This window comes from Meleagris gallopavo, chromosome 5 (assembly GCF_000146605.3).
Source record: "Meleagris gallopavo isolate NT-WF06-2002-E0010 breed Aviagen turkey brand Nicholas breeding stock chromosome 5, Turkey_5.1, whole genome shotgun sequence".
In the NCBI taxonomy this organism is placed as follows: Eukaryota; Metazoa; Chordata; class Aves; order Galliformes; family Phasianidae; genus Meleagris; species Meleagris gallopavo.
The window spans coordinates 20,662,078-20,676,989 of record NC_015015.2 but is presented as its reverse complement, the minus strand read 5'-3'; the positions used below and the strand labels follow the sequence as shown (position 1 = coordinate 20,676,989).

Genomic DNA, 14,912 nt, shown 5'->3' with positions numbered 1-14,912 from the left:
AAAAAGAAGAGTTGTGTGTGATACTTTCAGGATGAGACCCAGCATTTTCTTCTACTCTGTTCCCTTCAGTACTTTGCTGACATCGATGAAGCAAACTCATGGTTGCAAGAAAGGCAACCCCTTCTGGCCAGCAAGGACTATGGAAAAGATGAATCAAGTGCTGAAGCGCTGTTGCATCGTCATTTGCGCCTGGAAAAGGAGATTGCAGCCTACTCCACAGAGATGAGGCGCCTGAAAGAGCAGGCTGTCATTGCAGCAGAGCAAGCTCCAGCTGCAGTAAGTAGGTTAGGGAGTGTGTCAGTCTTTGTTCCTTTGTTTTGTAACTATTGAAGCTGGCTAGAAATTTACACTGAATATTTTCCAATGGGAAAACAATGTTCTAATATTATCTAAACTTCTTTTCTGTAGGGCACCAGTTTCAACAGAATTTTAATTTGTAAGCAAAGTGAACAAAATCTTTTGTTAAATTTGAATCTGTGCTCTTCAGAATAGAGTAGGCTATGTTTTAAAATTATATCTTCTGTCATAGTTTTGTTGCATTATACTATGGAAATTATATGAAAATGAAATGTTTTTGAATGATATATTTTTATTTTACCCAAACACAATATTCCAAGTTGTCTAAAAAAGAGCTTTTTTTTTTTTTCAATTACAATTATTCAGGGGGAATACTGAATTAGGATGGAATCAAATTTTTAGATAGCACAGTGCAATGGCTACTTTTAGCCTATCTCAGGGTTCTGTGAAATGCTAAAAATATGCTTACGTGTATTTTCTTCTGCTGATCTTCACAAATTTTTGTCACTCTTGATTCTCATAACAGTATTCATTTCAACTGGCTTCAAAAATGATATAAAAAAATCTGCATTAGGTTGCATATTCTGTGTTTTGTTAGCAGTTTTAGAAGTTAAGAAAACTGGACATTGATGTTGGCACAAAATGAGAACTTTTAGTGAATCAAAGTATTTTAAACTGAGCTAAATAAAACCACTTCATTCAATGTAGATGAAATGTTTTTCGGTTAGTTTGTCAACGATTTCAATATAAGTTAAAAAGGAAATAGAATAAAAAAAATCCTGGGAACATTTTGTTAGAGGGTCAGAATGTAGTGATTTGAATTGGTAAGTCCAAATTTTCAGTTTATGTGAAATTTTTATCCAAATTAGAAATATTAATCCCCTGATTCTGTTAAATTTTGCACAACAGATGGTGAAGACAGAAGCCCCAGGTGACTTAAATCAAAAGACAACTAAGCTACCGTTCAGTCGAACCTGGGCTACCTCTGAATCTGCACTTCCTGGAAGCTCCGGTTTAGATGTTCATTTTGTTCCAGAGAACATTTGGAAGACCCAAGATGAAATAGACTCACTTTATGAAAACCTACAGAGCATGGCTGAGGTACAATACCTCCATTAATGTTTTGTGCTTCTCTTATGCTTTTAAATCACTGTTGCTCTGGGGAGAAATATTTTGAGCTCAAGGTAACAAATTCTGTTCTCTGTCAGCAGAACCTGGCAAAACTACCAAGCTACCATGCGTGTATTTTAGTTAATTTAATTGAAAGCAAGGTAGTTATTACAGCAACAAAATTCTTCATCTGTTTTACAGGACAGAAAAAAGGCTTTGGAGGAGATGATTGGTTATTACCGCTTCTGTAGTTCCTGTGAAGCATTTCAGTCATGGATGAGAGAAAAGGAGAAAATTTTTCGGACTCTTCAGCCTCAAGCAGACAACGTGGAAGTCATGCAACAAAAATATCAGGTATCCTCTTTCCCTACTTACAAATGATGCATTTTAAATCAGGCTGACCTTGGGAGAATGGAAAAAGTTGAGAAACTAAGTTTTGAGTGTTTTTCATTCATTGCAATATATGGTGCTATGCATAAATCAGATACTTCTTTGGTCCAAACTATGCCAATCTTACTGAAGCTGATGTCCTGTTAACTTTTGTGGGTGTGATATTATGGTACAAATATTGTGGTATAAAAGCATTCTTTTTGTGGTTTATATTATGGCACTTAAAGAAAACTGCCACGTGAGGAAAATTATCCTATAGTGCATTTGCATCCCTATGGAATGGGGCGTATGCGTAGACATAGTTTGTATACCAGGAGAGATCTGAGTATAAGGGAACTGCATGTGCAGGACTGTATTGTTTCAGCAGGCAGAAAGATGAACAGCAAGGTGGAGAAGTCACCTGACAAAGTGGAAAATGAATGTATATGGAAAGTATAAAGAACAGCATCCATAGAACTGGAAAAATCTCAATTTCTGCATTCTTGTATCTTTTCTATTTTAGAGTTTTTTAACAGAACTGGCTGCAGGGAAAGGCCAGCTGGGAGAAATTGAAAGCTTAGCTGCTAAATTTGGAAAGAACAGTCCTGGCAAATACACTGAGATCCAGATTTGGCTGGAAGAAATCAATGCCAGGTAAAGGCGCTACTGGTAAAATAGAGAATGTTTTTTTGTGATGGCCATTGGAGAGTAGAACCTTTGCATGCCTGATCTAAACCGTACTGAGAGAATTTAAGCCTGATAAATTATTAAATCTGAGAATTCAAATGAGGGGAGGATTTTAAATGTACTTGAAGTTTGCTCTTTCAAGTTGCAGCAGTCACCACCAGACACAGAATAGTACAAAGTGGCAGGGGCTGCTCCCTAGGATCAGCAGGGATCCAGGACTCATTCAGCAGGGACCGTGGCTGGGCTGAGGCAGAACTGTGATGCAGCAGGACTGCACTTTAGACCAACTCCTAGCACAGTCTCTCATAAGAGAAGCTCCCAAGAGCTGAGGTCAGACCTGGCAGCTCCCAAAGGTTGGGGTTTCGACAGGGATTTTGGAGGGGGACAGTTCATGGATCAGGCAGCCTGAGTTGACTGCTGTGGTGCAGCAAGAGCTTGCTGCCCTGTATGGAATGGGGAACTGGGAGCTAAAGTGAGAGGCCTTGGCAGGCGAGGCTAGTCCCGTAGGGAATTGAATTGGAAAGACCCAGGATGGTAACTACATTAGACGTGAGTCCCAACAGTCCCTACTGTCATTAGCAGGAATGGGTATCCCTGGGCTGCACTAGCTGCCCTGAGCCTGATATCTTGCTTCCAGGACTTTGCAGTGCCCTTGCAGTGAGATATTGCTTAGGGTGAGGATGCCATTCACTATCACTGAAAGGAACACAAAATCCTATTTGACTTCACCAAGTAGCTCAGTACCTGTTGTATACATGTTCCTGTAAACTACCCAGCTGGAACTGTGAGGCACTGCTGGGTCTCAGTTTGACCAGTGTTGTTTATTTACATTTTGCTTAGGGTTTTTGATCACCTGAGCTAGATTCACTTGTTTGAGATGTCACTGAGATGAACTTTGAGGTTGAAGTACTGGCTTTCTCCTCAGTCCACTGAAATCTTGATTAAATCCTTTACACAAAATTTTACTTAATAGGAAGAGAATGTATATCATACGCTTCCCTCCTTGCTTTCTGAATCCAAACCAGAAACAAATCTCACGCTTGCTAAAACTCTGTATATCAAAGGCTATAAATTGAATCTATTTTTTAGGTGAAGGCAAGTTCTGGGGTAGTGACTGAGGCTACGTGCAAGTAATTGTGTTTTCTCTCCCTCCAAGGTGGGAACATATGGAATCTCTGAAGGAGGAGAAGGGCTCAGAACTGATCGGAGTGGCTGATGTGAGGACATTTCTTGAGGATTGTCAGAGCATAGAAGTGCTACTGCAAGACAAGATAGGCCAGCTCAGGGATCTGGAACCAGGGAACTTACCTGCTGGGCTGGAGTCAGACAAGCGCAAACTGTCTGCAGTTGAGAGAGAAGTCCTAGTGATGGAGAGGAAAATTGAATACTTGAGGAGTGTTGCAAAATCGTAAGGAACCTGCTCTTTGTTTTCATATTCTATACTAATTCTCTAAAATGACACTGTAAAGAGAATAAGCAGCCTGTGAAATTTCCCTTGCAGTACCTTTTTAGCCAGATGAGGAACCAACTTGCCCGTTGGATTGAAGTCCTCTCTTTTGAGTATGGTTGGTGAAGTGGCTGTTTCCAGGCTTTGCTGCTGTAAAAAGAATCTGTAAATACAGCAAGACTGTGACTTTATCACATTAGCTGTACTAATGGGAGTTACTCGCACATTTTTAACTAGGTATAATTTAGGAACTGAAAGAGGATCATCAGGGGAAACAAAGATGAAGGAAGAATAGCTGGCAATTTTGCACTACGTTTTGAATTTGAAATTGTAAAGCTTTTTACTTCTTTGAGTCTTCTATACTTTCACAATGTATAGATACAATTGAACAACAAGAATGTTACCAGTCTTTAAAGAGTCTTTAAAGTGCATTTTCTGTGTACAATGTTTTCACACAGATGTTTTTTGCTAGTTTGGAGTATTTGGTGCCTTAGCTGACTTTCTTTTTAACAAAAGTGTAAATATCCAAATTTATTACTTTTAAAAGACATTGGTTCAAGCTTCAAATTTCTGAAGCTGTTCTTCCAATTTTTTGTGTTATACTTCTTGCTGTAGTATTAAAGACACCAACCCTGCAGAGAGCAAGGCCATCACGGAGCAGGTGGAGTACATGGAGAGGCTTCTGGTAAACCTCAAATTGGAGACCCAAAGGAAGCATGACCTTCTGCAGCAGGCCCAAAATCAACAGTCCTTCCTGCAAGACAGCCGCAGGCTCCTGCTGTGGGCAGAAGGCATCAGGGAGAAGCTGAGAAGTGAAGAAATGGGTGTGGACGTGGCTTCTGCAGAGCAACTGCTGAGGGAACATCAGGACCTTCTGAAAGAAATAAGGTCTCAGAAGGAAAGGTAGGCTGGGCTGAGCAAAATGGGGTGATATTTCAACAACACCATGAAGATGAAACATCTATTGTGTATATAAATTATGTATGAAAGATATGCAGTTTATTTAAATGCTTGTGAAATTTAGAGTCAAAAGAAAACTGCTGAATGCAAAATTACTTAGCTGTTGCATTCTTGCACTGATGTCAAGGATGAAGAGATGTCTGTTGGAGTAGAGTTTCACAAGCTCACTTGACGCTTGAATAGTGCCACCTGCACTTTCACTTCCCTTAGTTCTTCCCTTCCTATGCTTTATGTTTCCAGATGCCATGGTTTTCAGTCCTATTGTTCTGCAGCATTATAAAATTCTAGGCATAGTGTTGGCCCTTCTTGCTCGTTTAATGGGGAAGTCTACCTCCACGGTGGCTTATACAAAAATCTTACCTAACACCTCCAGCCTATATCCCTGAGCAAACAACTACATGCACTGTGCAGTGTACAACAATGGCTAGCAGGGAAAGAGCAAGAGAGAGGGAGGGCAGCTTAGTGTTTACTGCTGTGTGCTGTATAAGAGAATTAATACATTCACATGCACTAAGGTCTTAATTTTCATTCTCTGGGAAGATTTGTGCAGCTAGAGGAACTTGGGCGTAAAGTAATCCAAAAACAACCCAGTAGCAGTAGGACCAGAGATGTTCACCTGTCTGTGGAGAGGCTTGCCCAGGAGAACAAAGAGCTGGAAAATATGTGGGAACAGCGATGGAAAAAGCTGCAGGATGGCTTGGAATTACAAAAGTTCAACAGGGAGGGAGACCGTATCAATGCTGCCCTTTCTAGCCATGAGGCATTTCTCCGAGGTGATGATCTTGGGGTACGTACAGCAGCTGATCTTGTTTCTTTCTACTTCACATCCAAGGAGTCACACATTTTTCTTAATTAGATCAGCTTCCTCATTCTTATGGTCATGGCATTTTCATACTTCGAAACTAGACTGTCAGTTTTTTATTTGTGTTCTTATGTCCTTACTCATCATAGTGAAAATTAGACTTGTCTCAAAAGCATTTTAAAAAGTAACTAGAGTTGTGATTTGTTGCTGTTTGCATGACAGATGATTTAGATACAACTGAGTCACAAACTGGTTGTCTAATGCACAAAAAAAAAAAAAGGTTTTAGAAGGCTTAAACATAATTAATATTTTTTCATTGAAATGGAAACCTGAGTTTAAATAAATTCTTCTTTTTTTTTTTCATTGAGTATTTAAAAAATGTTAAAGCAATGAAAGGGAAAAAAACAAACAAACAACAAATGTAGACAATATTCACGAGATCATTGAAGGATGAAGATACCTTTTATATTTTCAGTTGAAAGAGTTTGTTATTTTGGGACTAACTAAATGGAATAAAGATGTGCTTAATTATGGATATACTAGATGCAAATACAGATTTTCTTAAAAAGTGGAAATGGAACCATAATGTAGGAACAAACATATTACAGATTAAACAGATATGTCTCAAGCCTAAGCATATCTATTGCTTATTTATAGGCTATATATACACACAGTGTATTATACATAATTTTATTGCTAAATATATGGTGTATCTATCTCTGAAAGAGAAGAGGGAAAGTAAGGACGAGTATTTTTTTCATTGCTACAGGAGAAGCATACAGCCAATAAAAAACTTGATCAAATTTTCTTTCTTAAATGCAGGATCATGTAGATGCTGTTCGAAGCCTGCAGAAGCAACATCAGGAATTTGAACAACTGCTAATGGTGCTAAAGAGACGAATTGAAACATTTAATGAAAATGGGGCAGACCTGATAGAAAGTGGGCACTTTGCATCACACATGTAAGTCCAGACTCCCTCCCTTCTTTTTGTTCAAAGGGAGAGGTATAGAAAAAACAGAAATTCCACTGGAAGCACTTAGCGTTAATAAACGATTGGATCAACATTAAAATCTTTTTTCTGAGGCAGGATTCAGTTGATCTCTAATAATAAAGGGCAACAGATTCAAAGTAGAAAAGAAGGTAGATTTAGATTACGTACCAGGAAGCAATTCTTTACAATGAGGGTGGTGAAGCACTGGTACAGATTGCCTAGAAAAGTCGTCAGTGCTCCACCCTTGGAGGTGTTCAAGGTCAGGATAGAAGGGTTTTTAAGCAACCTGGTCTAGTGGGACGTATCCCTGGGAGGGAGTTGGAACCAGGTGATCTTCCAGCCCAAAACGTGATATGATTCCAGGCTGTGATCTCCTGAATTAGGGCAGGGAAAAGGGTATTTTGCAGAAAGAAACAAACATCCTATGCTCTCAGGACAAGTGAGTCTAATGAGTTAGGTTAAAAGTGGCATTTTACAGAACACTAGAATAATCAGCCTTTTATTATAAACTAGTAGTATTAAAACCTTTTTAACATAAATACATTAATCAATACATTGAATGTCTGCGTAATTAAAATTTTCTCTCACTTACCAGTATCATGTATTAGAACTAATATATTTGCTGTTAAAAAGTTATTTAAAACTTCGTTAGGAAATAATAACACATCAGGAGCAGCTTCACATTGTACTGAAGCTGAAGAGTCATTTATAAATTCACTGAAGTCTAGTAAGAGGACCTCTGCATAAATAAAAATCAGAAATATAGGTTCAGAATGGACATCTTGGGTCAAATAGTCCATCATTTGTTGTTACAAATGATAACATCTCAAAAATTTCCTCCACAAATCCATAAAACTACTCTTAAAACCAGGTATCTTGCCAGCTATACTATCAATACAGGGCTATTCCAGAGCCTCACTGCACTTCTATCACAGATAAAATTACTATTTATGTAGAATATTTGGGTAGAATAAAGTCCTAGGTGTTTTAGTCAAACATACATGATTGCAATTCACTAATGGAACATAGCTATAGAAAAAGAAAATCTAAGGTAGCTGGAAAGCAGTATATGGTTTTCAGATTAGCCGCACAAGGTCATAGGACAGGGCTGTCCTCAACATCCACCAACAAATGCGTGAACTAAATTGCAATCATATTATACTAATGTGTACAAAAGAATCATGGACCCATATGAACATTACAACATTGAACTTACTCTTTTATTGCTAGTATTAAAGAGAGAATGGCTACACTCCGGCAAAGATGGGAACGGCTGATAGAAAGCAATTCCAAGAGGAAACAGAGGTTGTTGGATTCCCTGCAGCTGCAGGTAAAATGACTGAATGTGTAGATTTAGTCAAGCATGTGTGAAGTAAGCTTACTGTTTGTTTTTGTATGGGACACATTTTTACTGCAGCTCACTTTCCACTTTCCCTTTGGCTATGAGACAGAAAATGTCACTTTCCAAGGAGAAAGTGATGTGTAAGGGTTAGATCTTACTAAACTATAACCATAGCAAAATTAAAAGCCAAAAATTCAGAGATCAAATGAAAAATATCAACAGAAAGTTTTGTCTACTGGATATGTTTATTCTGCTCATTACTATTTTTCTGAGTGTTAATCATTTGGCACAAATTAACCTTTCACTCTAGATTAACATAATTAGGGAGAATACCTTATACATTCTAGCTTTTATGTTAACACTTTTTAAAAATGTTTTAAAATCTACAGTGCATTTAGCTTAATTTGTAATGGGCTGCCAACATAATGAAACAAGTAGCTTAGATCTTCTTGCAGAAGTTTTAATGAAAGTTCATTTCCTTATCCTGGAAGGGACAATACTAGTATTTGAAGAGACTCTTCAGAAATTAGATTACCCTTGCAGATGGAATGAAGCTCATTCATCTTCTTAGGGAATGATATTAAAAGTGTCTTAAAAGTGTTGATTATACAGAACAACTTTCATATGAGAATATAATACTTCTCCTAACTCTTAGAAAAAAATCAGGACTTCATACTGGTGGCAAGGATGCACTGAAAATCCATGCCAAACCAGAATTTTAATCTGTTTAATCCTATGTCTCTGTAAGGAGTTCAACCGTGATGCTGCTGAGCTTTTGATATGGATGGAAGAGAAATACAAGATTGCATCTGATGAATCCTATCGTGATCCAACAAATGTTCTACGCAAACTGAAGTGGCATGAGGCCGCTGAGAAGGAAATGATGGCTAATGAGAAGCACTTTGCAACACTGATAAAGGTAAAGACATTTTTGAAACAAAATGTTCCACCTGGCCCCAAACTTCATGACCTTCATCTAATACAAAAATGTGTTGTGCTGTGTTTTTCCAGAAAGGAAATCAGCTGATTCAAGATAACCATTATGCTGCGGCTTCTATCCAAAAGAAGATGTCAGAGCTAGAGAAGAAGTGGAAGGAACTGTATGGGAAGATGATAGAGCGAGGTGACAAGCTAAGACAAGCCGGGCAGCAAGAACAGCTCATGGAACTGCTGCAGGTCAGGAGGTGGTGGGTGCAGAGAGGAGGGCTAGCACAGGAACCTGGTTACTCTGTTGTTAAAAAATGTTCCTTGAAAAAAAGAGCTGAACACTCTGCACGTAAAAGCATGTTTTAAGGTGTCTGGACACAAGGCAGATCACTTTCTACAATCTCAGGAGAGAAAAGCCAGTGTAAAGTTAACTAAGCTCACTCTAAAGCTATAAGGAGGATAACAGTGCCAGCACCAAGATGCAATGCTACTGAACTCAAGCTCAGCACTACATCTGATTATCTCAGACTAAGAAACCGATCAAATTTCTCTGCAGGGTTCAAGATTGTACAAAAACACATACCAGCTTAGAGTCAGTATAGAGGTTTGAGGCACAGCATTATATTCAAAAAGTAATTCAGGCAAATTTTGTGAGAGGAAAAATATGCTCTGAAGCTGTTTCCAGGTATTAATGTTTAATTAAACTGCTGTTGTATTGAATTTAAATGCTAAACTTTGAAGCCATTGGAGATTTATTTGTATCTGAAGATAGTTCGAAGAGATGATTTTGTAGTCATGTACTTTAGTAGCTCAGAAGGAAAAGTACACTGAAATGGAGAGCAAAGTAAAATATTCCCAGGAGATGCCTCTTAAAGGCACCTGGCCATGGTGTTACCAAAAAAAAAAAGGGGTTTAAACATTGTATCCAAGAAGCTGTCTTGAGAGGAGCTCAGTGAAAGAAAATGTTTCAAGGTCAGTAGGAGCATGCAGTAATCTTTCCCCTATAGGATGCCAAAAAGAAGATAGAGAAAATCGAGAAGGTTCTTCAGGAAGCAGAGACAGGCCATGATTTGCGCTCCAGCCGTGATCTACTCAAGCAGCACAGACAGCTGGAAAATGAGACACACGAGCTGGCAGAGAAAATGAACTCTATTGTGTCTCATGCAATGAAAATGGCCGCCAATCACTTTGACTCCCAGAGAATTCTGGATGAAACACAAAAATATCTAAAAAGGTGAGGTATCACTCTCTTTTTATTTCCACTCCTTATGTCATATCACATTTTTTGTTCCACTTTGGACCCATATTCAGGAATGATTTATCCTGTTAGTTGTGCTACAGCTGTTCTTTGTTCTGTACCTGCACAGCTGCTGAGTGATAGACTTCAGCATCTATTACTGGAATTTGCTCCTTGCCTGCTGCACTCCTACTCTGGTCCTTTGGTTACCCATAGGTTATCCAGTTGCTTGCTAAAATGTGCAGTGGTCAATATTCAGTAGCGACTAACTTCCTTAAAACATCACAGGACAAGCCTTTGTCTTAAAAAGTGAAAAGCTGTTTTTTCTCCTCTTCTTGCATTTATTGTTTTTAGTCTAAATTAAAAGTTGACTGAAATTCTCTTTCTTCCAAGCAGCATTATTTAAATGGCTGGAAAGTGAGGCATGGATAGTGTAACACTGTATTCTCCTTTCGATGTAGGTTTACATCAGTTATTAATTGAAAAGTGGCACTATCTATTGCAGCAGGCATGACCTGTGCCAGGCTGTATTATGACCAAGGCTTGTCGTGAGAATCACAGCTTCATAAAGCTCTATTCCCATTTTCCATGGCCTGCTCACATCCCTTCCATACTTGCCTTCAGTAACCTTCTGGAGTTCTTGCATATACAGCCAACACTAACCTTTGAATTTTGATTGCACAGAAGTATCCAGTGTTCTGTAATCATGATTGTGATGCCATAGACTAATTCCCTTGGCAGGATTGGGATAAAGCTTTGTTTAACGTGTTTGTTTTAATGGATAATCTCTAGGTTTGAGTCTTTGCAAGCACCTCTTGGTGAGAGGCGTAAGCTGCTGGAAGCTGCAGTGGATCTTTATGAGTTCTACCATTACCATGACATGGAGCTGAACTGGATTAATGAGCGATTGCCTATTGCCAATTCCACCAACTGTGGGAAGTCTTTGGATGTAGCTCAAAGTTTGTTGCAAAAGCACAAGGTATCTCCTTTCTATCAAGTTTATATGATAGCTTGTTGGCACACTGCACATCACCACAACCTGCAAACCAGTACCTGCATAATTCTCCTTTACCTCCAGGGAGGCTGTTACAAGCAAAATATAGTGCAACACTAATTGAAATATGATTCCAGCACACTGAGACAAGTGAGCAGAGTACTGTGATTTCCAGGGCAAACAAGGAATTCCTGTAGGAGCTGCAAAATTTTCTATGTTTTACAATACTCTTATTCTGAGAAAGGTTATAGCTCTTCCCATTAGAAGTGGATAAAAGCTGATGTACTTCATATTAAATAGAAAAATTAAGTTTTTGCTTTGTGCAGTGGTCTGGGTAAAATATTTTGACTCATGTTCTCATACTATCTTAGTTCTATATTTACTGCACTTCTTTATCTTCACATATCCTTCCTTTCTTCCTCATTTTTCTTTTTTCTCATCCATAGGAATTTCAGGCAGAAGTGAATGCCCACAAACAGCAAGTCCAGCGGGTCCTGGATAAAGGAAGGACAATGATTGAAAGCCAGCACCCATCAGCACAGAAAATAAGTGAAAAATGCCAGGAGCTTGTGACTGCCTGGCAGGGCCTGGAGAAAGCTTGTGAAGAAAGGATGAAGCAGCTGCAGCACTCAGTTGGTTTCCAAGAGGTACAAATTTCTCCCATACTAGCTTTTTCAGGCAAAAAAGAGGATCAAAGATTTTAAGTGAACAACAGAACAGCTTAAATCTCTCTCTTTAATAGTCTTGGAATCCACTTCAGCTCAGACTCATGGAGCCAGACTCAACAAAATAATACTGAGAGACTGATCAAGCCATTCCACTAAAAGCAAGTTAGGACTTTTGACCCTATTACTTCAACAAGATAATGGAACATAATGTTAGCCCACTTAGAAAAAAATTACAGGCAAATATGAATCTGGATAATCCAAATGTATTGAGTCTTTAGTGGATCATTTAGAGTGCAATTACTCAGATGACATAGGTAGATTTTTAGACATAACAATATTTGCACAATGCTCATAGGTTCACTTAAAGTATGTTCAGTGGAAAATTTAATCATGTGGATCTTGTTTCCTCCACTGTGTAAACAGCTGTCCATGCCGTATGAAGCCTAATCTTTATAGGTGGTTTGAATTCCTCAGAAATTTATCACCAGAGCTTTGGTGCTTGAATAAGACCTCAGTTATTTTGCACTGATGTCTTAAATCTGTGTCCTCCTTCATGTGATTTGAAAAAGCAACAGTATGTATAAAATCCTCATAGTATGTTCAAATTTATATAAGGATTCTATAAATTAAACGCCATTTAGAAAGCATTTTTTTCAGGGATTGGCAAAGCTAATGAAGTCTCCCTTGGGTTTGTTTCTTATAAGGAAACACACCCAGCTTCTTCTAAGATTCCTGCCACTTAGTCTAGTCATGTGGAATAGTAGTCCTTAGGATTAAATCGTCCTTATTAGTTTTTCAGTGTGATATTACAGTAGACCTTATAATGCACCCTTTGGTTCAAATATATTAGGTCAAAAGAATTACATGAGTATTATGGAAGTTGATACAGACATTATTTTGCTTTTTCTTTAACTGATAGTTTCTAATGAATACTTCAGACCTGGAGGCTTGGATAGCAGAAAAGCGTCCACTTGTGATGAGCAAGGACTATGGTAAGGATGAAGATGGAACACTGAAACTCCTCAAGAAACATAAGGTATTTCAGAAACTTTGTAGTAATTCTTGAAAAATTAAATAAAAGATATTCAAAGTTTGCATCTGTGATTAAGTTAAGGAATTGAGTTGCTATGTTGCTTCAGGAAGGAATGACTGCCTTAATATTTGAATTTATGAATCCATCAGCAATTTTTTTTAACAAAGCTAGGATCTTCTTTGTTTGCATGTCGTGCTCTGAGTCTGAGAGTAATGGGTGTAATATATCAGGCTGCAAGAAGTACACCTTAGTGACTAACACCATGCACTCTAACATCTGTAATGGTCTTGATTGGCTTCTACAAATATTCTTAGCATGAAAACATATTTGAGAGGCAAGATTTTGAAACTATAAAAAGTCAGAGGTTTTCTGTTCATCACTGGGAGTCCTTTTAACCACTTAGGAAAGCTTAAGCCTCAGTGAATCTGTAGCTCCCATGGCAGCAGAGTCTTGAGTTTGATGCTGTTCACACAAACCAGCAACTTTGAGATTATTATTTAGATTTGTAGGTAGAAAAAATATTTCTTCTGTCCTGCTCTTAAATCACTCAATTCTTTTTTCTACTTCATCTATCTGAGAGTAGCAGAGGAAGTCAAGGAATCTCTCCTCAAATTCTGTGCACTGGCAGAATCTTTTGATCTGCCTTTCTTTTTAAAAATGTTCTGCTTCCTTGATACTTATGTGTTCAATCATCTAGAAGATAGTTCAAATCAACATATGTCCACATATGACTAGACAGACAGAAGAGGTGGATGTGGTTTGCTACTCTGGTTGAAAAAAAAATTAATTTGGCAAAATAGGAGAATGAGGAATGTTCTCATCTTATTTTCTGAGGCCAAAAATATGATCTGATATCTGTTTTTCAGTCTCAACAGATGCATGAAGAAGTTTTATGTTTTTCCTAGAATCAAAGATAAATATTGTGTATTATTCCAGGAATACTTATCTCTGATTAACTAAAATTTCTAATTCATCTAACTAACTTGTTTGATATTATATATGTAGCTTTCAAAAAAAAAAAAAGAGAAAATAGCCTGAAACTGATCAAGTCCTGGAAATATCACATGCTTCCAGAAACCTTTTCTCTTCTTTTAATATCTCCATTAATTCCAATGTAGTCTGGCGCAAAAGTTGAAACAGTGAAAGTCTTGGAAAATCTGCTCTCATTCTGCTCTTTTCTTTGACAGGTGCTGGAGCATGAGATTGCTGTTTACCAAGATCTGATTAAAGAATTAAATGAAAGTGTCCAAAATCTTCCAGCCGTGGGTTCCATCCAGTATGTTGAGGTTGATGCACCAAGGGAACAAGTTCACTCAAGACTCCGTGAGTTGCAGGAACTAGCAGCAAAAAGGTATGAACTAGAAAAATATCTATCTTAGCTGACTCTAGTCTAAATAGCCCTGTGGATATTATGTTTGATCCAAAGCCTAGCTGACTATGCTTTGACTCGAATAAATCAGTCAAAGGCATCTCCAGTTACCTCACTACAATTTTTATCACATCCGCCATGTCCCCTATTTTTAATTGTATTTAGGAAATTGCTTGTTTCTGTATTTGAATTCTGTGCACCTATGGGCATTTTATTATTGCTACATGAAGCCTCTACATTTTGCTGAAGGAATTCAAAGCCACCAAATTTCCTCTTCACCCTTCATCATCCTCCTGTAAAACAATTTGAGATCGAAGATTCTGACTTTTCTTCCTGTTATCTGGACTATGATATTAGAAGGGTAAGGGAGCGGTAAGCCTTGTTTTAGAAAGTTTTCCTTACTGAAAACTACTAGAAAATGACTTTTTTACATAGAAGAAGGAAAGCAATTGATATTATGCTTATCTTTATGGCCAGTGCCATTGCTACTATAAGAAGGCTTTTGTCCTTGAATAAGACGTATACTTTTTATTTCACTTCCTTTTTCCTATTAAAACAGTAGCAAGTTACAGCAAGACAGTTTGCTTTTACCCAGGATTTTTAAATACTTCTAGCTTGTTGTTGGGAAAGAACAAATGCCCATTTGAACAGTTTAGGTTTTACCTCCTCAAAAAATTC

At 38.0% G+C, this 14,912-nt stretch overlaps 1 protein-coding gene across 1 annotated transcript in view; it reads left to right on the top strand.

The window, feature by feature from the left end:
• The window catches only part of LOC100547880 (spectrin beta chain, non-erythrocytic 5), a 66,424-nt gene that overhangs the window by 1,868 nt on the left and 49,644 nt on the right, over positions 1-14,912 (top strand). Inside the window, exons 2-17 of the mRNA XM_019615523.2 lie at positions 31-276; positions 1,207-1,398; positions 1,609-1,761; positions 2,300-2,430; positions 3,620-3,871; positions 4,526-4,813; positions 5,411-5,657; positions 6,495-6,634; positions 7,895-7,994; positions 8,755-8,925; positions 9,018-9,182; positions 9,941-10,167; positions 10,963-11,149; positions 11,611-11,811; positions 12,752-12,868; positions 14,053-14,216. Of these exons, the coding sequence (XP_019471068.2) occupies positions 31-276; positions 1,207-1,398; positions 1,609-1,761; positions 2,300-2,430; positions 3,620-3,871; positions 4,526-4,813; positions 5,411-5,657; positions 6,495-6,634; positions 7,895-7,994; positions 8,755-8,925; positions 9,018-9,182; positions 9,941-10,167; positions 10,963-11,149; positions 11,611-11,811; positions 12,752-12,868; positions 14,053-14,216 (2,981 nt within the window). The remainder of the gene's footprint in view (positions 1-30; positions 277-1,206; positions 1,399-1,608; positions 1,762-2,299; positions 2,431-3,619; positions 3,872-4,525; positions 4,814-5,410; positions 5,658-6,494; positions 6,635-7,894; positions 7,995-8,754; positions 8,926-9,017; positions 9,183-9,940; positions 10,168-10,962; positions 11,150-11,610; positions 11,812-12,751; positions 12,869-14,052; positions 14,217-14,912) is intronic.